General features: G+C 36.9%; 1 protein-coding gene across 1 annotated transcript in view; it reads left to right on the top strand.

Moving 5' to 3' along the window:
- The window catches only part of FBN2 (fibrillin 2), a 120,567-nt gene that overhangs the window by 81,271 nt on the left and 18,637 nt on the right, over positions 1 to 20,659 (top strand). The window contains exons 35-51 of the mRNA XM_017735475.1: positions 350 to 472; positions 1,595 to 1,717; positions 3,269 to 3,394; positions 5,523 to 5,645; positions 5,865 to 5,987; positions 6,255 to 6,416; positions 7,426 to 7,494; positions 8,132 to 8,257; positions 8,979 to 9,104; positions 9,625 to 9,777; positions 13,894 to 13,962; positions 14,490 to 14,615; positions 15,377 to 15,502; positions 15,892 to 16,017; positions 16,991 to 17,107; positions 18,563 to 18,691; positions 18,956 to 19,075. Coding sequence (XP_017590964.1) covers positions 350 to 472; positions 1,595 to 1,717; positions 3,269 to 3,394; positions 5,523 to 5,645; positions 5,865 to 5,987; positions 6,255 to 6,416; positions 7,426 to 7,494; positions 8,132 to 8,257; positions 8,979 to 9,104; positions 9,625 to 9,777; positions 13,894 to 13,962; positions 14,490 to 14,615; positions 15,377 to 15,502; positions 15,892 to 16,017; positions 16,991 to 17,107; positions 18,563 to 18,691; positions 18,956 to 19,075 — 2,067 coding nt within the window. The remainder of the gene's footprint in view (positions 1 to 349; positions 473 to 1,594; positions 1,718 to 3,268; positions 3,395 to 5,522; positions 5,646 to 5,864; positions 5,988 to 6,254; positions 6,417 to 7,425; positions 7,495 to 8,131; positions 8,258 to 8,978; positions 9,105 to 9,624; positions 9,778 to 13,893; positions 13,963 to 14,489; positions 14,616 to 15,376; positions 15,503 to 15,891; positions 16,018 to 16,990; positions 17,108 to 18,562; positions 18,692 to 18,955; positions 19,076 to 20,659) is intronic.

Genomic DNA, 20,659 nt, shown 5'->3' with positions numbered 1-20,659 from the left:
ACAATTTTTTTCATAACTAGAAGGTGCCTGTGCACCCAAAGACCTCATCCCAGTTTTAGACATAAAAAGATCAGCATATTTCGTATTTCTGGAAAAATATAGTTAATTGCAAGCTGAAAACCACTTGCAGGAAAGCAGACTGTCATGTTTACAAACAAAGAGCAAAAATAAAATGCAGTTTTCACTCCTTTTTAGTAATACAGAATACAAAATAACTTGCTTGAATTATTCTGTGCTTTTAAACATTAGTTTTTTAAAGGACTGCAAACCTTCACAGTGGAAATATGTGAAAGGAACAGAATTTTTAATATTCAGATGTGAATACTGATAGTCTGTTTTGTGCTTGCAGATGTGAATGAATGTGAAACTGGAGCTCACAACTGTGACATGCATGCCTCATGTGTCAATGTGCCAGGAAGTTTTAAATGCAGTTGCAGAGAAGGTTGGGCTGGAAATGGCATTAAGTGTATTGGTAAGTATATGGAAAATAACGCTTTTTTCTCTCTCCCCTCCCACCTTTTTCTTTTCTGAAAGCATGTAATGTGACTGTGTGATTAGTCCATTAGAAACAAAGAATTATTCTTTTGTCTGCTGTACCCTGTGGTTAGATGGGTATGAAAGATTCTTATGTTCCACAGGTTTGTATTTTGAAGAAAAAAAATCTCTTTTCTATCTCAGAAACTTGACTGTATAACATTTAATGAATTAACTACATATTTTACAAAGTCGAAATACAACTGCTACTAGAATGTGCAAAAAAAAAAATTGAATGTGTTTTATGATTTACTGTTAGTAAGATATTTCCATAACTTCAGACATTTTTTAGTAGATGTCCTGTAGTATATCTAGTTTATAGACCCCTGATATAAAGCAGGTTGGATTGGAGGAGTGGGAAACATGTAACTGCTTTTGCTGGGCTGCTAGAGTTGCATATGACCCCTTGCCTTCATGCTTTACTTTGGTGAGTGAAAGATTGTAATACTTGCTTTTTTGTTTTCAGAACATTTTGGGATTTATGGAAGAGGAGCATCATTTAACAATTAGGCTTTGTTGATGTAATGTGCTAAAGAAAATCACTGTAGTATGAGATTTCTTGTTTCTTCTTCATTTTTTTTTATTTTTCTTCCTTTTTTATTTTTCTTTTTTTATTATTTTTTGCCCACATTGACATTCAAGTGAATAGCTGGCATCAACTCTCATGCAGTTGCATTGTTTTCACTTTCTTCTACTATTTGAGGAGACTTTGTAAATAAGTGACAGGTTTTTACCTCACTGGTTTCTTTGGTTCCAATTTTATTGTAGCTATTTTTGAATTCAAGCTCTTTAACAGGATATTAACATCCAAGTAACAAGTCAGTTGAATTCCATCTGTTGCTCAGAAATATTTTGCCCAGTCCCACGCGTTTCAATTCAAAGGAAGAAGTATTAAAATGGAGTCACTATAGATTAACCCTGTATCATCTAGCAATAAATTTGTGTCTTTATGGAGACATAAACCATGTTTGCAGTTGTGCTGGTTAGCTTGGCAGTTAATTGCCAGCCAGGTGTACTAATTGCTGTGCTGCTGCCTGCACTTTCTGACCCCGATGTGCAGATCTTGATGAGTGCTCTAATGGGACCCAGCGGTGCAGCGCCAACGCTCAGTGTGTGAACAGCCCGGGCTCCTACCACTGTGCCTGTGCAGAGGGATTCACTGGAGACGGCTTTACCTGCTCTGGTAAGGAGTTTTGTGAAACCTGACCTGTCCCAGGTTGTTCTTCTCCTGTACGGAACCTTTGTGAATTAGACCTAAGCCCAAAGTGCGAGACAATAAAAATGTGAAAGTGTCATTAAAGATCAAGATTCTTCCTGTCTGCATAAGAAATGCTGACAAAGGAACCTGATTGTTCTTTTGACTTGTGTGCCAGTTGGACCCACTGGGTTCATTTGTTGGGTGAAGTTCCTGTCTGCTGCTTCTTCCTCCTCCTCATCTTCATGGCATTTATTTTGAACACGAATGTCCTGCTTTAAGCAGCCCCTCTAATCAAGAATACTGAATACCAGCTCTGTTATACTTCCTCTCTCTGTCATCATCTATTTTCCCCTCAGTCTATTAGTAGAACAGGATGTGATCATTAACACAGGACTTCTTAAAAAGAAAAACAAACCTGCAGTTAAAAACCGCTGCTGTGATATCTGTGTTTAAATTTGTAGGTGAGTGGTCACTCTTAAGAATGGACACTGTTATTCACACAGTGAGTGACTCAACATAAACTGGCACTTATTATATAAAGTGTAAAGATTTAATATTAAATATTAATTATAATACTATGTCTTGGGCTGCTCTGGTCTTTATCTCCACAGAGTGGAGATGCAACATTTTCTCTGTTGTTGACTTTTCACATCTTGTATTTAGTCAGCATATTTAAAGGTTTGAAGGAATGCATCCTAACGATAGTAAAATACTTAGAAAACTACTGTGAGTGCATTCATAATTGGCTAGCTGGCTAATTATAAATAAAAATTAATTTACATCTTAAAGAGAAGGTTTTCTGATTAGCAGTGTAAAGTTTTTTATTTGGCAATAAGGACCTTCAAATATGACTTGTTTTTGTATTTCAAGTTTTTGGTTCATGAGCACAAAGTTTTATCCCTATATTGTACTAAGTATGGACTAATAAAAAGAAGAAGGCACATAAACATTTCTTTGGACAGTCATAAGCATACCTGACAAAATTATGACTTCTTATGATGACTGCAATGATGAATGCCCTCTGTCATTCTCTTTCTTTATAGCTCTTTTGGAGAGTACTACAAGAATTCCTACTGTGCAAGCAGTACTTGTAATGTTCATCATCCTCAAAGATTATTTTCTAAAATGAATATGATAATAATTTTCTGTGTATGATTCACTTAGGAAAATTTGCCTTTTGAATGTTTTTTATGTCAAAATAGCATAGCAATATATACCAGGAGGCAAAGTTTTGTCTTTTTAAGCAAGGTATTTAATTATTTGTCAAGGTTAGTAGTATTGAATCTTAAATCTTGCATAATTATAAAAATATATCATCTGTTAATGAAAAACAAGGAATAAGGAATCGTGGCAAGGTGAAAAGAATAATTTTGGAAATTGTGTTTGGTTTTCTGCATTCTTTCAATTTACTTCAGTGTATGTTTTGTTTTATAACTTCAGTGCTCAACAGCACTATTTCTTTGAACATCAGGATATCTTTATGTGCTTTTGCTAGTGAAACCTGCAGTTTCAGAGCGGTTTTCCTGTCTTCCACAGATGTTGATGAATGTGCAGAGAATGTCAACCTGTGTGAAAATGGGCAGTGCCTGAATGCCCCCGGTGCCTTTCGCTGTGAGTGTGAGATGGGGTTCGCTCCTGCCTCTGACAGCAAGTCCTGCCAAGGTGAGCTGCTGCTCCCTCAGTTTTGTTCTCTGAGTTAGGGTTGGCTGCTCTGAAGCAAAGAACAAGGAACAGAACCTCAAGCTGGAAGCAGAGAAATCACCACATGTTTCACATATAAGAAATTTCTTCAATGTGAATTATGTTGAAGGTTGCTTTCATCTTTTTATGAAGTTTTCCTGGCCTTCATCCATAAATCGCAGAGTAGAGGTTTGCCTCAGCAATTTTGCTTTTTTTTTTTAAATTCCTTTTTTTCACCGTTGGATAGTGTGTAGAAAATCCTGTGTTATCTTTCTGGTCCAGTTCAGCTTCTATTCCCCATTGTGTTCTTATACTTTTTGTTTTTGTTGTTTGATATGACTGTACAGTAGATAAAAACATTTTAGCTGGATCCCCAAAACTTTTAAACTTACTTCAAATTTGATGGTGGAAACCACGTAACATCTTACGAAATTAAAATTCTTGGTGAGATATGAAAAACGAGTTTCAAAATGTAATCTGTAATATTCAGCCAGAGCATGGCATGTTCTAACATTCAGGTGTACATGTATGAATCAGACTTCAGAATAATTCAGGTGCTTCTGAGGAAATACCTGTGCCACTGTGTAGTCAGATTTGTTAATCATTACCAGCTACTGTCAGTCGTCTTTACTGAATTTCTTGGTGCAGCTCAGTTGTATTACAGTGATGCCAATGGTCTCGAAAAAAATCCTCTAATAGGTCCAATCTATTCCAGCCAACCAATGTTCTGAAAAACAATGTAATTCTAATTTTTGGGTCAGTGTGTTACCAATAGTTGAAAGATTTTGGAGAAATGCTTGATATATTACTGTGATTCCAGCAGAGATCTGAAAGAATTCCATTGATTAAACTGTGCTGTTGGAGAACTAGAATATCTGGGTGCTGAATACTTAAAAGAAGTTATCCTTTCTTTCTTTCATTTTGAAGTTGATATATTAATTTGTCCTATGACAGGGGGAGTCCTTGTCTGATTTCTACAATCAAGGGGCAAAATCCAAAGTCTTGATTTAATTGTGTATTAAAGTGCATTAATTGTAATACAAATCATTAATCCACTTTCCTCAGAAGTCCATTGCGATGTCAGAACATTAGCTTCTCAATGACCCAGTTTGGAGGTCATTCCATGGCTGTACTCCAGGGTGTTTATAAATTTTAATTCCCAGATTAAATTGACTCAGGACTTTTGGATGTTAAGCATTCGTTTTCCATAAAAAAAATGTGTCTCTCAAATTGCCCTCAGAAATTAACCTTTCTCATATGTTCTCAACCTCTGGTTGAGACAATCCGGCCAGGTTGAAAGTAGATATTTTATTGCTGTAATAATTTTAATACCCCTTTTGCACATCTTGTGCAAAATTAGTTCATCAGTAGAGCACTGTACTCAGAATGTCAAATTAAAATTTGGCTGTGCTTTGTAAAATGATATTAATGCTTTCCACTTCCCTGTCTCTGCTAAAAATAATTCACTGGTACATGCCAGAATTGCATTTGCCTTTTCCACAGCTGCTTTATTCTGGCAACGTAAAAAGTCTTGCTGTCTGACAGTACATGGAGGGATTTTTTTCCACTCTTATCCTACTTAACTTCAGCTCAGAAGTCTTTTACAGTTTGTGCCTAAAACCATAGCTTTGCAGTCTGTGCTGTAGGTGTTCAACACTTTTCTACACCATAGCTGACAAAATCATCCAATTTTCTGTCAGTGTCTTTCAACTTGATTTCATCTTCAATTTAGATGAGCATGTAGGCATTTTAGCTCATCTGTCTGTAGTTACTACATAATTATTTTAATATGGGCTTGAGAAAATCACAGATAATTCTTACTTCCTGTATTCCTATTTTTCCTGTATTCTTCCTCCAAGGAGATGTGACTGTTGATGCCTACACCCTCTCTTTCTTCGTATTACACTTTTTTTACAAATACAAATTCACAAATAAAAATTCTGTGTAGTATTCTACATGACCTCAGAAATGTTAGTTTTTAAAATATATTGCATGTGTCTCCTTTTGCTTTTAGCAGTATGACACGTAATGATAATAACAGCAATAATAATAATATTAATAATAATATAGTAATGCTTTTTAACTTTCTCTTCTTAATATATTTCTTCAGACACCGATGAATGCTCCTTCCAGAATATTTGTGTGTTTGGCACCTGCAATAATCTCCCAGGAATGTTTCGCTGTATCTGTGATGATGGCTATGAACTAGATAGAACTGGGGGAAACTGCACAGGTAAATCATTGCTTTTCAGAAAAATGTCAGATAAAAGGGTGGCTTCTTATATATGCAGATGGACAAAGTTTATTCTTAGCTCTTTGGTGAATTATTTGTAAAACTTCAGTTTCAACTAAAATTCACTTGCATTTGAAATTTTCTTGCTCTGTTGTCTTAGAAAGTAAAATTGTTGTTTTTCCAGTGAGCAGATTTATGCATGTAGCTTCCCTATTTTAGATATCGATGAATGTGCCGATCCCATTAATTGTGTTAATGGTCTTTGTGTAAACACTCCTGGAAGATACGAGTGCAATTGTCCTCCAGACTTCCAGCTTAATCCTACTGGAGTGGGTTGTGTGGGTAAGTAAAAGCTTCCTGAAGTATCACTTTAGAAGTCACTGCTTTTATGCAAATAAGGATAGAAATAATAGTTCCACAATGCTGCATCTCCTTTTATATAGTTTTTAGTGTTGTCTCTCTCGACATCAGTAGCTATTAATGTTCTTGAAGTGCCAATGACTTTGAGAGCACAATTTTACTGAATTCCTCCTCCTAGGTAAGGAATTACCTGCTGTCCTTTCCCTGGATCATTGTGTGCAGCTGTAATCACGTGTGCTTTTTACATAGATAACCGTGTGGGCAGTTGCTACCTGAAGTATGGACCGAGAGGGGATGGGGGCCTGTCCTGCAACACTGAGATTGGGGTTGGAGTCAGTCGTTCCTCATGCTGCTGCTCGTTGGGAAAGGCCTGGGGGAACCCCTGTGAGACCTGTCCCCCTGTAAACAGCAGTAAGGAAATGTTCTCGTGTTCTCATGGTGCTGTCTTACTTTGGAAGGGATGGAAAAAGTATTTATAGTCTTTTACTGTATTGTTGTACATTTGTCATGCAGGACAATTTCCCTGCCACTGTTGGAGGGACAGAGGTGCAGAGGTGTGGAGCTGAGCATCACAGGCCTGACCTTTAGTCTTCTGTGACAGACTTGGTTCTCACAGTAGTAAATCAGTGCTAACTTTAGAAGGCACTTGCCACTGCACCAGGTGATACTTTAGGTAGTTTTGGGTGCTTCATTTTGCTCTTACGGTTCTCCCATTTAAAAAAAAAAAAAAAAATTAAGAAATTTTCAGATGAGAATGGAATAGAGTGCATACATCTGCTGGGCATTTTTGCTCAGCAGCTCCAGGCTGGTAGGGAAATAAATTAATTATGCTTAGAACTCAAATCATGGCTTTAATTTGGAGAGCTTCATTATTCTCCAAAGAAGAGCACTGATAACTGTTGTGTATTTGTGTCTAAGTCACTCCTGCGTACTTTCAGAACTGTTACCTAATGACAGTTATCAGTTTTGTAGAGCTTTGAAGTTCTTTAATTAATAATGCAACACAAATGTCAAGTGTGTTGTTCTTTACAGCCTCATAATAGTGGGAATTCCAAGTTTAACATCTTTATCAGTGGCATACTGACATATTAAAGAACTAATCAAAACAGAAAATATAGGCCTCTGTAAGGACACAGTATGGAAAAATCAATATTGTTCCTGCCTTCAGAGTATCTGAGATGATGGTAATAAAAGAAAGCAGAGCTCCTGATCTTACATTGTTTTTCTGTTAATCTAATGCACTTGATTTATTTAGTGTGAATAGTCAAAAAAGTAGTCAAATAGTAGTAGTCAAAAAAGTAGTCAAAAATGACTGTAGGGAAGAACACTTATTTAAAACACCAGTGACATTTTATGATTCTGTTGTCATAATTTTATTTTTATGAGACTGATAGGGTGTCTCTTGTTAACTTTACTTTAGCTGAATACAACACTCTCTGTCCAGGAGGGGAAGGATTCAGACCAAATCCCATCACTATTATTTTAGAAGGTGAGTTTCTCATAAATGACTGTGATGGCTGGTAATAATAATAATAATAAAAGGGTCATCTTTGAAGAGGAACTGCATTTCTCGGAAATCATTATAGTTAGTGCAAAGCAAAAACCACTATTAATGTGAATTGGAAAACAATGTGAAAAGGCACACAGCAAAAGAATATTGAAGAAGTCCAGCACCCTTTCAGTAGGAAAACAATCTCGTACATACCTTTTGTGTGCTTCCTTACTTATACTGGATTTCAAAATTATAAGCCATTTATGAAAATTATAGCTCATCAGCAGAAGATGCAAGTGTCAGGAATTATTCATCAGATAAAGCAGCTCTGGTTCCAATAAATGGGCAGAGATGAGGAATTAGATGCCAAATTCCTGTAAACAGGAATGGAACATGGGCTTAACAAGCTGAAACTGCTCCTTAGGGGGTGTTTGAATGGAAGAGAATGAGCATCTTATCCACACATTCCTGGAGAGCAATTTAGAAGCAAAAAAACCTCAAAAAAGCACACATGACAGTTCAAAGCTACTAGCTGGCAAAATTTCAGGGTAGTACTTAAATTCTCTTCTTTGTTTTCATTCTGGAATGAAAATATGGTGACTTGTTTTTTTCGTTTCCTTTCCTCTGTTTTCAGACATTGATGAATGTCAGGAGCTGCCAGGTCTCTGCCAAGGTGGAAATTGCATCAATACTTTTGGCAGCTTCCAGTGTGAATGCCCAAAAGGCTACTACCTCAGTGAAGAGACAAGAATCTGTGAAGGTTGAGTCCCTTGAAGCCTTCTTCCCTGTTACAGTGCAGTTATTATGAAAACCATTAATTCTTAGCCTTAAATCCATAAGTGGGCACCCCACCCTTACCTAGAGTTTTCCCTGAAATCATTATCTCTGGCACCAGTGATATGATTAGCACAAAGCTTGAAAGGCAACACTGGGATATAATAATGTTTTTCTACATGTTAGACCTCAGCTGTGTGTATTCAGTTAACTAAGGGATTATTAATAATTTCTGTCTTCAACACCTTGTATCCCCTGCAAGTTTTACTATGCTCCCTGCATGTTGAGTGTGAGAGTAGCAGCTGAATTTAGTCAGTGTTTGAAGTAAAGTTCATATTGGTTTTCCTTTTGTGTTTGAGATTTTTCACAACTGTTAGAATCAAAATTGTAAATTGACCCAAAAACTAAAAAGTGACTAACCCTGCCATGAGAAGAAGGTGTGAATATCTTCTGTGAAGTTGAATTGCTCCTATTTCAGTGGCAAGTTCAAGAACTTCGAGATTTTTTGGTGTGTATTGTCTTGCAGTTAAAAAAACTAAGGCTAGACTTAGAAGTTAAAATCAGAGCTGTATTTTCCAAGCTAGTCTTTAAATGAAGTATTTTGGTACCTTAGTGTGGTTTATTATGGTTGTATTTCTCTGAAACATTTGCTTGGACGTGGACCTCTTCTCCCTTGTTAATTGTAATGTTTTTTTCTTGGTCTCTAGATATTGATGAGTGTGTTGCACACCCTGGTGTCTGTGGTCCTGGCACCTGCTACAACACCTTGGGGAACTACACCTGCATTTGCCCACCTGAATATATGCAGGTGAACGGAGGACACAACTGCATGGGTATGCAAAATTTCATCTTTGCTACAATTGCATGAATATCAGACTGTCTGAGGGCCAGACCCTGTGCTTTGTATTTATTTTGACTATTTTTAGCTCCCAGTTGTGTCATGTTGTCAGGAAAGAGAGCCCAATGATTGGCATGCAGCATTCAAGGGCTCTTACTCCCTAACAGGGCTCACTGTTCACTGGTTTATTTTCACTGGTCCTTTCCAAACGGTGGGGCTTACCATGCAAATGGCTCTCATGAGTATCTACACTGTGTTTATGATTTTTTAGGAGTTTGCCTTTTCCCCCCATGCGTCTTTAAAGGAAAACAGAAAATATGTCACATAAGTCTGAAACAAAGACTGTCATCAACCCTTAAATTATTTTTAAATGCCTGTGTTTATGTTGCATTCAGAAAACAGAGTTAATTAATCATTGTCTGGGTTGGTAGGGGGTTGGTATTTACATAATATCATAATTATCATAATGTTGGTAGTGTTGGTTACTTCATAAGTGGTTCTTTTCTCACATCCAGACATGAGGAAAAGCTTTTGCTACAGAAGCTATAATGGAACCTCCTGTGAGAATGAACTGCCCTTCAATGTGACCAAAAGGATGTGCTGCTGCACATACAATATTGGGAAAGCCTGGAACAAACCTTGTGAGCCGTGTCCAACTCCAGGAATGGGTAAAGCCTTCTGTGGTCCCATTTTGTTACTTCCTTTCCTAATCTGCTGCTTTGACTAGTAACTAAAGTTAACATTTCATCCCGAAAGAAGTTTGAGCAATAGTACTGGTGTTGAAGATGCTGGCTGACCAGAGATACGCTCCTGTGTAGTCTGTCTTTCAGGATAATTAATTTAGGAGAGTGTAATTCAGCTCTTGGTAGTTGGAGACACATTTATCCTGATAGTCCTAGTCTGTCAGAACATCAAGACTGGGTTTCATTACTGACTGTAGGAAGCCTTTCTAGATTTTTCAGCTCTGTCTCACATCTGAGCATGGTCTGCATGTGAAAGCGTGGTTGCTTTCACATTACCTCTATTGAAGGTGACTGAACTTGCAAAAGCCCAGTAAGGAGGGCATTGCAATGGGAAGTAAAAAATTCTCTTCTGTAAATGGAGGTGAAAATAATAAAGGACAGTTCATTTTCAGTCAGTCTTTATGGAATTAATTTCCTGGAATAAAATACCCTTGAAAGCTCAAACCAGAAAAATCATTGGTGAAAGAATCACCAACTTGGAAGGAAACCTGATATTCATTGAAAGATTCTTTACATTTGAAAAAAAGAGCAAAGATGCCTAGATAAAACTAAAAAACTCAGGTGTTTTGTACAAACACAATTTATTATTTAATTCACTTGCCCCAAGTTTACTGGTTTAGTGTCACTAAAACTATGCCTCTGGTGCTGCGATTTTAAAATCATTTGTGATTGTATTACATCCATTCCAAGTAGTTTATCCTGGTGACATGAGGTAAACAACAGGAAATATAAGAAATATTTTTACCTCACAGTAAAGAGGAGGAAAATGGGACCGAAAGGAATAGAAACCAGCCTGCTCCTTCTCATTCTCCTTCTCAAATGGGAGGATGAAGGAATGCTCCTAGCAGTCAGAAATGGGAGATAGAACAATGTTGAGAGAGGAAATACATGTTTGCTACCACAGAGAGCTCATGAAATTCTTTCTCATAGTAACTTACCTAAATGTCATAAAATTGTCATCATGGTGACAACATGATGAGAAAAATACAGCAAACTGCTCGCAGGGATTCATGTAATTAATGTTCTTGTCTAGAAGAAATAATTAATTTTTTAAATTGGTGGCACTGACATTCTCAAAAACTTCTGCAACTTTTAGAGATTTGTTAAAACCAAAACTGCTTGGTATTGTCCAAGCAGTTATGGGGTTTAAATATATCCTGAAATATCTCAGTCTTGCCTTGTTAGCTCTTCTAAATGACTTCACTGTGTTTGCAGGCATGCTTAGACCTTTTTCACCATGAAAAGGGATTGTGTGAGGGATCAAACACAACTTCCAAGTGTAAATGGTTGAACAGCTGCACTTACGTTCTGTTATCAGTTGTTTTGCAATCTGGGTGGGGACTACACATCACAGACAGGGCTTGGGAGACACTGACCTTAACCACACCACCAGACTGAGCCCAGAAGCTCATTAAGAGCATTGTTCTGCTCTGATGAGGATTGTAAGTGAACTTCACAGGCCAATACATTTGTATTTTTTTTTTCCCTTGGTGACCAGAGCTCTTTCTTCCTTCTATATTTATGCTTTGCAATCAGTCTCTGTTTGATGACTTTAAGTAGTAAAGACTGTTTTGTTTGGATTTACAAGTTGTACAGGTCATAACCGTTAGCATACAGACTTTAAACAGAAATAATAGTTTTTCTTTGTTTGTTTTTTTACCCAAAGAAATGTAGAAAGCTGCTTCACTGCTAAGAGGTAACCAAGAATTTACAGAACTCTTTCATGGTTTGATAATTCCAGGAGTGGCTGATTTCCATTTTTTTTTCCTGTTATGTGACAGATCTTTTTGTTCTAAAAAATAGTAGTGATAAAAAATAGTGATAAGTAATTGGGGTTTTGAAATATTTTTAAAGTCACTCAGGCAAAGCCAAGCTTCCAGAAGGCAAATCTCTGGCATGTTTTTGTGTGGATATTTTGGCACTGTGTATAAATGCATTATCATACAATCCTTACCTAATTAATATGCTCTTCTTCTGCACAGTAAAAACTGGGGAAAAAAAAGAAGAGTGAAAAACTGAATTCAGTGAAATGCATGAAACATGGAGGTAGCATAACATAGAATGAAAGAAGGCCTTCAGTCCTTGGAGGCTTTCTTCATCCTCCCAGACCTGATGTGTTTTATCATGGGAGTAGGTGATCACTGCCCACTAGGACTGGGTAGTGAGCACCAGGCTCTGTTTTTGTTTGATATATTTACTGGCAGGTTTACTGACAGCAGTAAATGGCATAAATGTCCTTGCAGAAAAGAACTAGTTGCTAACTCTCAAATTTTACTTAGTAATATATAAAATATATTAGAGAAATAAATTATTCTACTAACATATATTAAAGATAGATCTATGAAAGAGCAGAAGATTGCTGGATGGTAAAGCACTGTGGCAGGCACTTCTGTGTGCAAGAATAATCTGGGTGAGCATTAAGCAGCCATTAAACAGTAGGACAGAAGAAAAGAAATAATGCTGATGTTCAGACATCCTCCTTGGCTTAGAGAAATTACTAAGAATGTCTAAATCTGGGAAAAATATTTTGCCAAATACCATTCTGAGCAATGATCAGCTAATTTTGCTAAAAATAAGGATGTTTGGTGTGAAGGAAGCATTCAATTTGTAATGGTCATTACACTTTACAGAATCATAAGCTGCTGAGGAGCTGCCATTAAAATGTAGATGATCAAGAAACTCAAACCACAGCTATTAAAGACATAAACTACCATTGCTCTACATTAAAGATCATTAGTTGCAGGAATACAGAAGGGTCTCCTTGTTTTTCTCTTTTTGGTGCTAGAATGATTTGTCAGGATTTCGGGTTTAGAGACTCACCAAAGACAGGCTCCATACTCTGCCTCCTGTTGGATAAAGAGGTGTCCTGTAGGTCCTCAGCAGCACCAGCACTGGGCCAAGCACTCATGGACATCTCCGGATATTCAGCTTCCAGAAACCCTCTGAATTTTATGTCAACCTAATGTTTTTGTAAATTTCACTCACTTTTTTGAAGCGTATTTTACCGTGGCCTAATGCCCTGAATGTACCAATACCTGCCACACACCTCGAAATGCTTCCTAGGCAGTAGTTTGGAAACTGAATATTGAAAAATACCTTTTTCTGGACAAGTTGAGTGTTGTTACGATCTCAGAAGGTGGTGAATAGCAGCTGCATGGTTATTGTTTGCAAACTGTTCATTCAAACTGGTTCTTCACACTGGAATTACTTCTTTCCCCTCAATCAGGTACAAATTCCTCCGGTAGTATAGTACAATTTTGACAGTTTATAATTGTAGTCCCTTCATTTTTTTATATTTTTACCTAGAAAAAAAATCATTACTGTAAATGTGTAATAACTTCTTGTCTGGAGAGCACTGTTCTGCCACTAACATCTCATCTGCAAAAATTAATAGAATCCATGCAAGAAATTTTCCTCTGTATGTTGCAAACCCACTCAAAACACCTTGCCTAGAAAACCATGACCTAATTTATTTTATGCCTCACACCAAGCATTTCCCATTATCTAGGTGAAAAAAGAGGATATAGAAGGAACAAATTAAAAAATGTGGCGTTTTTAGAGCATCTCTTTTTAAAGCAGTGTCCATTCTGCTCAGTAGTTCAGTGGAGCTAATCTGCAGTAATCTCCACAGAAAATAACATAGATAGTAATGTCAGAGAAGCTTAGGTACTGATAAATTATATTTATTTCTCATATTTGAAAATGCTGCTGTAGAGTCTCCCTACAGATGCCTAGAAAACAGGAATAAAACTTAAGGGGTTATATTAAAAAAACCAAACCAAAACCTAACTGAACGGCTGCTGTCTCGAGTCAGACATTTACTCATATGGCAAAATCTGCAAAGATTTGAGGAAAGTATGAATTACTATTTGAATTTGCATTAGTTTACTGGCAGTCTGAATTTTCAATACAAATTGTAGAAAAGGCAGTTGGTCTCCTGAATGGATTTGGCTTAAAACAACTCTTGAGTAGGTGAGAAGACTGCAAATAATTCTTGGGAGATTTATACATTCCCTGAAAATACATTGTTCTCTGCTCTAGTTGAGTTCAAGAACCTATGTGGGAATATTCCTGGCTTCACTTTTGACATCCATACTGGAAAAGCTGTTGGTAAGTTTCACCAGTCTTATTTTAACCAAAAATTGTTTTGCATGTTTTTGTGTCTGCATAATGTTAACCAGGATAAACATTTTGTATACTAAAGATGTTAAATTTCATTTTGGAGTTACAGTGGTAACATAAATTGAGACCAATTTTTATGTAAAATATTTCTGTTGTTTGTTGGTTTTTTAGTTTTTTTAAATTTCTACATTTTGTTATGGCATTTTGGTCACCTGCCATCCTAGTTCATGATTTTGAGTTTTAATCAGTAAGATAAAAGGTTTTGCTTTCAAATGCACATTTGTAACAGTTTTGCATCTTGTCCAATATATAGTACAGCTCTGTTTTGATCACTTCCTGAACCTCATGTGCCATTTTCTGTCATAATGGGCATATGTTTGAATTTATAACCTGTGTGTAATTTCTGTAGATCAAGCACGTCTCAAATCAGTTTTAAACCCAGCAAAAATGAAAATCCTTGCAGTGTATAAATACATGATGAACTGTACTTAAAGTAGCTCTTCTCTCCATTTCAGACATTGATGAATGTAAGGAAATCCCAGGAATCTGTGCCAATGGAGTTTGCATCAATCAGATTGGCAGCTTCCGCTGTGAATGCCCTACTGGATTCAGCTACAATGACCTGCTCTTGGTCTGTGAAGGTGATTTGAAATTGTTATTTTCTCCTTAGCCCCCTTAAGCTTATCCTAAAGGGAAGTGGAACATTTAATTCATGTGATTTTCAAAATCTAAGAAACAGACTGTGAGCTTTTGTAGGGCTTGAGGTTATAAATCAGTTTTAAGTCCTTGTCTTTAATACAGATGCACATGCACTTAATAAATAATTGTCTTCTGTTGAGCTTCTAAATAGGTATCAGTGAAATGCTATTGTTTTATTTTATTTTAGGGAGAAAATTTAAATCTTGTTCTTATAACTTCTCAAAGAAAAGCTTCCTGAATTTGTTTTCCAGCTTGTGTCCTTCCTGCTACAGTTTTAGAGGCAGAGATACTCATAGAAGCTAATAAAGTTTTGTGTGTCATGAAGTCAGTAGGAGTTCTGTCATTTGTTTGAGGCTTTTATGCTAACATGTGCAGCCTAAAAAGTTGCAAACTGTGCCACTTATTTTTTCAGTTCAAAGCCAAAGAGAACAGTTTTTTTTATACAAAAATTTATTTAGGCAGTTGTCTAAAATTGTTAAGTGACTTCGATATGTGGTAAGTTGGATTCATGGGATGCTCCTTCATCCAAAAGGTGGCATGGCTGAAATTGTGTTGATTTTGCTTTTTGTGTGCATCCTAGCACATGAGGCTGAGGTCAGGCTGTGGTTTGTGCAGGACTGAAATTTCCTCCTGCACATACAGAAAACACAGTGTAAATCTGAGGCAGGAGTGGTTTCTGATGACTGAACTCTTGGTGTTTCAGATATTGACGAGTGCAGCAATGGGGACAACCTCTGCCAGAGAAATGCTGACTGTATCAACAGCCCTGGTAGCTATCGCTGTGAATGTGCTGCTGGCTTTAAACTGTCACCCAATGGTGCCTGCATTGGTAAGAAATGAGGTGGCTTTTCTCTCCTGTTTGTACCTCGCCAGTGGTATGCGTGTGTTTCTCTCAGCATCCTTTATTTTCTGTTACCTTGTGCATTCTGCTGTTCTGCTTTATAGCCACATTTCTCAGTGAAAGGAAAGAAAAGACAGGGTGATGTTTTTAAAGAACATTCTTTAGGTATCAGCCAAATCCTGACGGTAGTTTTAACTTCAAGGTGTGTAGGAAAGCACTTTCTGTAAAATGAAGTTTTGTTATGATTCAGATTTACTTATAGATAATATTGAATCTGGTTTTAATAATAATAACAGATTCTAAAAACATCATTGTGTAAAACGAGGAAATAATGGAGGTCAATAATGTGCACCATCTGTTTTGTGTTTTTGTTATAGATCGCAATGAATGTCTGGAAATTCCTAATGTTTGCAGTCATGGTTTGTGTGTGGACATGCAGGGGAGCTACCAGTGCGTATGTCACAATGGCTTCAAGGCATCTCAAGATCAGACTATGTGCATGGGTAGGGAGAGAAAATACTTCTGTGTGTGGTTTGTTTGGCTGTGGGGGCTTTGTAGTGGGGAGAAAATGAGTCTAATTTTTTCAATAGGTTATATTGGCATTAAAAAAATGATTCATACACTTCTGGGTTTTTTTGTGAATAAAGTCTGTGAAGTTGTCCTCAGAGGGAGCAAAAAACAAATTAGTTTGAGAAAAAAAACTCAGAACAAAGCTGTGTGTTCAGAGATAGCTCCGTTTTACTGAAGAAACATTTCCCCAAAAATTCATCTTTGTGGTTTATTTGACAGAGAGTTTTATAGGATGTATCACAGAGTGATAGAGCTTGGAGCTAAAAAGACACATTTTTCAATTCTTTAAATCCCTTGAGTTCATGTGTCATTTAAAAAACAGAATCCCCCTTTTAATGTGAATTTGTGCTAATTTCATGTGAAAATGATGACATGACAGAGACGATACAAGAAATAAGATTGAACAATAAGAGTGTTTTCCTTGTTCTTTTAGTTCATAATCACTTCTACAGGGTTTTAAAATGAAAAGGTCATTTCAACTTTAAACAGATACTTAAAACCTATTCATATTGTAGTATATATTCATATATTCCTAGAGTCTTGTATTTAAACTAAATCACATTAGTCAGATGATCTGAGGAGGATATTTGGGAAAGTGACCTGTTTTGACAATGCAAAATTTTGAAGAACTATCAGGATAAAATGTCAATAGCTTGCAGATCCCCATGAAATTCCAGAAATTACTGTAATACACAGCAGAAGGCATTGAACTTCAATGCCTTTTAAAAATGGATGTTTGCAAAAGTTTGTAAGCACTCTTTGTAATTCTGGATATAAATATTGACATAATATACTTACATATATAAATCGAACTGTGGATTGCATTTTCAGCAAAAACAATTGTAATTGTGTCCAGGCAATACCTGGGAAAAGCAGTTCTCAAATGCAGTTTGTCTCTCCTTGCAGATGTTGATGAATGTGAACAGTACCCGTGTGGAAATGGAACCTGCAAGAACACAGTTGGATCATACAACTGCCTGTGTTATCCAGGATTTGAATTAACTCGTAATAATGATTGTGTGGGTAAGAGATGTACTCCAAACTTTTATTTTGATTGCTGGTGGCTTGGCATGCCAAGGAGGATGGTGTGTAGTTAAACAAGAAGAGAGATGTCAGAGTGTGAAGAAAGTTGAGTGCAGTAGCTTCTACTGTTACCAGCCCTAGAGGTTAATCCTTGCTGTCATGTTTTAAACTAATCAAAAGTGGGTTTTAATTACAGGCATTTGAGAAAATATAATATTATCCTATATCTCTGGACCACTTGGGCAACTTTTCAATTCACTGACGTTTTAATGCATCTATCGCCTCCTTTAGACTTCCTTGGTATTTACAGCACATCTTTGACTACAGGCACAGTCCACAGGCAGCACTTGCAATGTGTTTTATCCCACCACCTGTGCTGCCTCATGAATTTAAAATCATTCTTTTATTTCTCCATTATGCTTGACTCTTGCCCAGGGTGTGAAAGAGGAAGCAGACCAGCAGTAAGAAAGTCAGGACAGCTGATCTATAACCTGCAGGATCTGCTCTCCAAAAATGAGCAGAGTTACACAGAGCTGACACAGGCGTTGCTATTTCACATTCCCTAAAGCACAGGGCAGCAGAATATCTGATGAGTTTGGACTACTTTAATGCCAAAACCTCCCTGGGCTGAGGAACAGGCTCATAAACCTCAAGATCCTCTTCCTTGTGCAGAGCACATAAGCAAAAAAAAAAGAGGGAGGCTTTACACTCCTTTCTGCTACAGAAGGAAGACACAGCACAGTCTAATTGTTCTATTCAGCTTCAGGAGTAATACGTCTTAAAAAAGCATTTTAAATCCTCTCCTTATCCAGGAAACACAATATTAAAGTAAGAAGAGTCTGCTGCAAAGTACAAGATTGTCTTACACCATGGTGCTTATCCAGTCTCCTTTTCATTTATTCTTCCTCACCCATATTTTTCCTTCTGCAGTACTCCTTTAAGTCTGCATTATCAAAGTAACCCAACAAAATAATAAGCATTTCAAAACATCATTTTCAGAACTGTTATGAAGGAGAAAATCATCCTGTGGAAAAGCAAATTACAGTCCAAAACCTGAGATTGGCAGGGCATGTTTTTAGGGGGAAATTTGAGTGCATATAGATGCAGAACACTCTGTGTAACATTTTCTCCTCTGTTGGTGGACTTGGTGTCATGCAGTCACTTGGCAGTAATTGAATCTCTCCAGATGCTGTAACTGAGGTAATGCTATACGCCTGGGAAGTAAAATACCCTATAAAAAAAGTGTGGTTTAACTGGAGCATACACCTTAATGCTTGAGTGAGAGTTACTTTCCACCAGCTGTAGCGTTCTCTTGTTGCTGCAAAATTTACCTTTTCCACAGAAATGTGTATTGAAACGTGAGTGTGTTTATAACATACTGTATATACTACGCTGCAACTCAATTCTCACTTCTGGGGTTTAATTTTGATATTCTTAAAATTTTTTTTTAAACAGATATTGATGAGTGCAGTTCCTTCTTTGGTCAGGTGTGCAGAAATGGACGGTGTTTCAATGAAATTGGTTCTTTCAAATGTTTGTGTAATGAAGGATATGAGCTTACTCTGGATGGCAAGAATTGTGTTGGTATGTATGGAACAAATAAACTAATAGCTCCCATGTAGAGGGCAGCAACACAGTCTGAATATCTAAATATCACAAGAGAATGATAGTGACTTAAATGAAAATACAGTAAAAGTAACAGGCTTTTTTAGAATACTTGTTGGTCTTCAAGCAACTAATTCCATTAGAGAAAGAAAATTAGTACAGAGCCCTTCAGTATTTTCATGATTTGTTACCATAAGAATTACAAGATTCTAAACCTTTCTTGATTTCCTCCACTCCCCAAAGATACCAATGAGTGTGTGGCACTGCCTGGTTCGTGCTCTCCTGGTACCTGTCAAAATTTGGAAGGATCGTTCAGGTGCATCTGTCCACCAGGATATGAAGTAAAAAGTGAAAGTTGCATTGGTAAGGCAAGTTGTAACTGCTGTTTCTGAACAATTTAGAAATTTGTATCTGGTTCTAATTTGGTGGAAAGCAGCCGTACACAACCCTAGTGGTTGTGAATGTTTCCTGATTTAAAATCAAGATGACAGGGAATAGATATGAAAAGTCTTCAGGAAGAGGTTCTAAAAAACAAAGGCAAAATATTTTGTACTGTATTGTACTGTATTTTGGACACTGATTTCTTCATAAATGCAAACAAAAATACTTTAAAAAAAGAGAGGTATTTTATCTTTTAGTCACTTCTTAAAAAAATGTAATTCTTAAAACAAATGTGCTCATTTAATTTATATAATCTTCACAGGAGGTAATTATTGGCAATTAATGGATGAACTAAAAGCATTTGGCTTCAGAGGACTATTAAGTTTAAAAAATCTTGATAAAATTATGGTACTTATGGGAACAATCAGTTAAATCAGTTTCTTCTAACAGCTGTTTCCTTATTTTACCTTTTGTATAATGCCTCTCATGTGCTGAGATTCACAGGAAGAGAAGGAGGATACAGCAGACCTGTCATCAATTTTTATGTTCTACTTTGTTCATAGAGGTCTCTCTGAAAGCCTTGAATGCCATTCAGGAGCTGAATGTCACGCACTGAACTACGATTTGCTGTGACAGAGAACAAGAAATAAATCCAAGTTAGAACTCCCTTTTCCAACAGAGCAAAACATGGAGCTGCTGTGAATTTACTGGGCATTTAAGATTTGACTTATTGCCACCTAATCTGTGTGGCTGCAGGGACAGGAACCATTTTGAAATTTTTCTCTTGAACAATAGGATTTATTTTTCTAAGCCCCGGAGTTCTCTCATCCACTTGTGTTATGCCTCCAATATTCAGTTTGCCTGACAACTTCATGATTTCTTTAGGTACCTGCTGACTCCATCTTAGCGATTATGTTTGAGGTGAATTCAAATCAACTACAGTTCAAAGTTACGAATATAAAATAAAAAAGCTTTTGGTTTTCAAGGAATGTTACTGTTTATGGCCACTTTTGTACCTTCTAAGAATCTCTTTATGTTTCTGAGAACATCAATGACTTCCAGACAAATTTGTGCCCAAAGTGAGTGAAAGGGGCTTGCTTGCATTCTTTTGTCATTCTGCCATGTGTCCAGAAAATTTGAAGCTGGAGCTCCTAGGAAATGCCCAGATGATCACATGTGATTGCACTAAAACTTAGATTAATATTTTGACAGCTCTTACAGCATATGTTGCCCATTACTCTCTATTGGTGTTGTATGCAAACAACTTTATGGGAATCTGTTAACTTCTGTCTGTAATGTGAAGGCTGGCAGTGGCTGATTGCTTTGTGAGCTCAGGGTGATAATATGCAGGAAACAAACCAGAACGAGCAGGGCCACAGAAAAATGTGTAGCTTTCACCTACCCGTGTGATATATTCCCTTCCATTTTGTAGGAATGAAGGGGAAAGGACCTTCTAGCTTCCTCAGTCTAGCTAGTCACATCTCCATTATGGCTACAGAAAGAGTTTTAGCACCAAACCATTCATTGCAGTAAGAATGAACACTTCAAAAGAGCAGTTTTCCTGTC

Source organism: Corvus brachyrhynchos, unplaced genomic scaffold, assembly GCF_000691975.1.
Source record: "Corvus brachyrhynchos isolate BGI_N302 unplaced genomic scaffold, ASM69197v1 scaffold325, whole genome shotgun sequence".
Lineage (NCBI taxonomy): Eukaryota > Metazoa > Chordata > Aves > Passeriformes > Corvidae > Corvus > Corvus brachyrhynchos.
The sequence above is the reverse complement of the archived record's forward strand: the minus strand, read 5'-3'. Positions and strand labels throughout refer to the sequence as shown.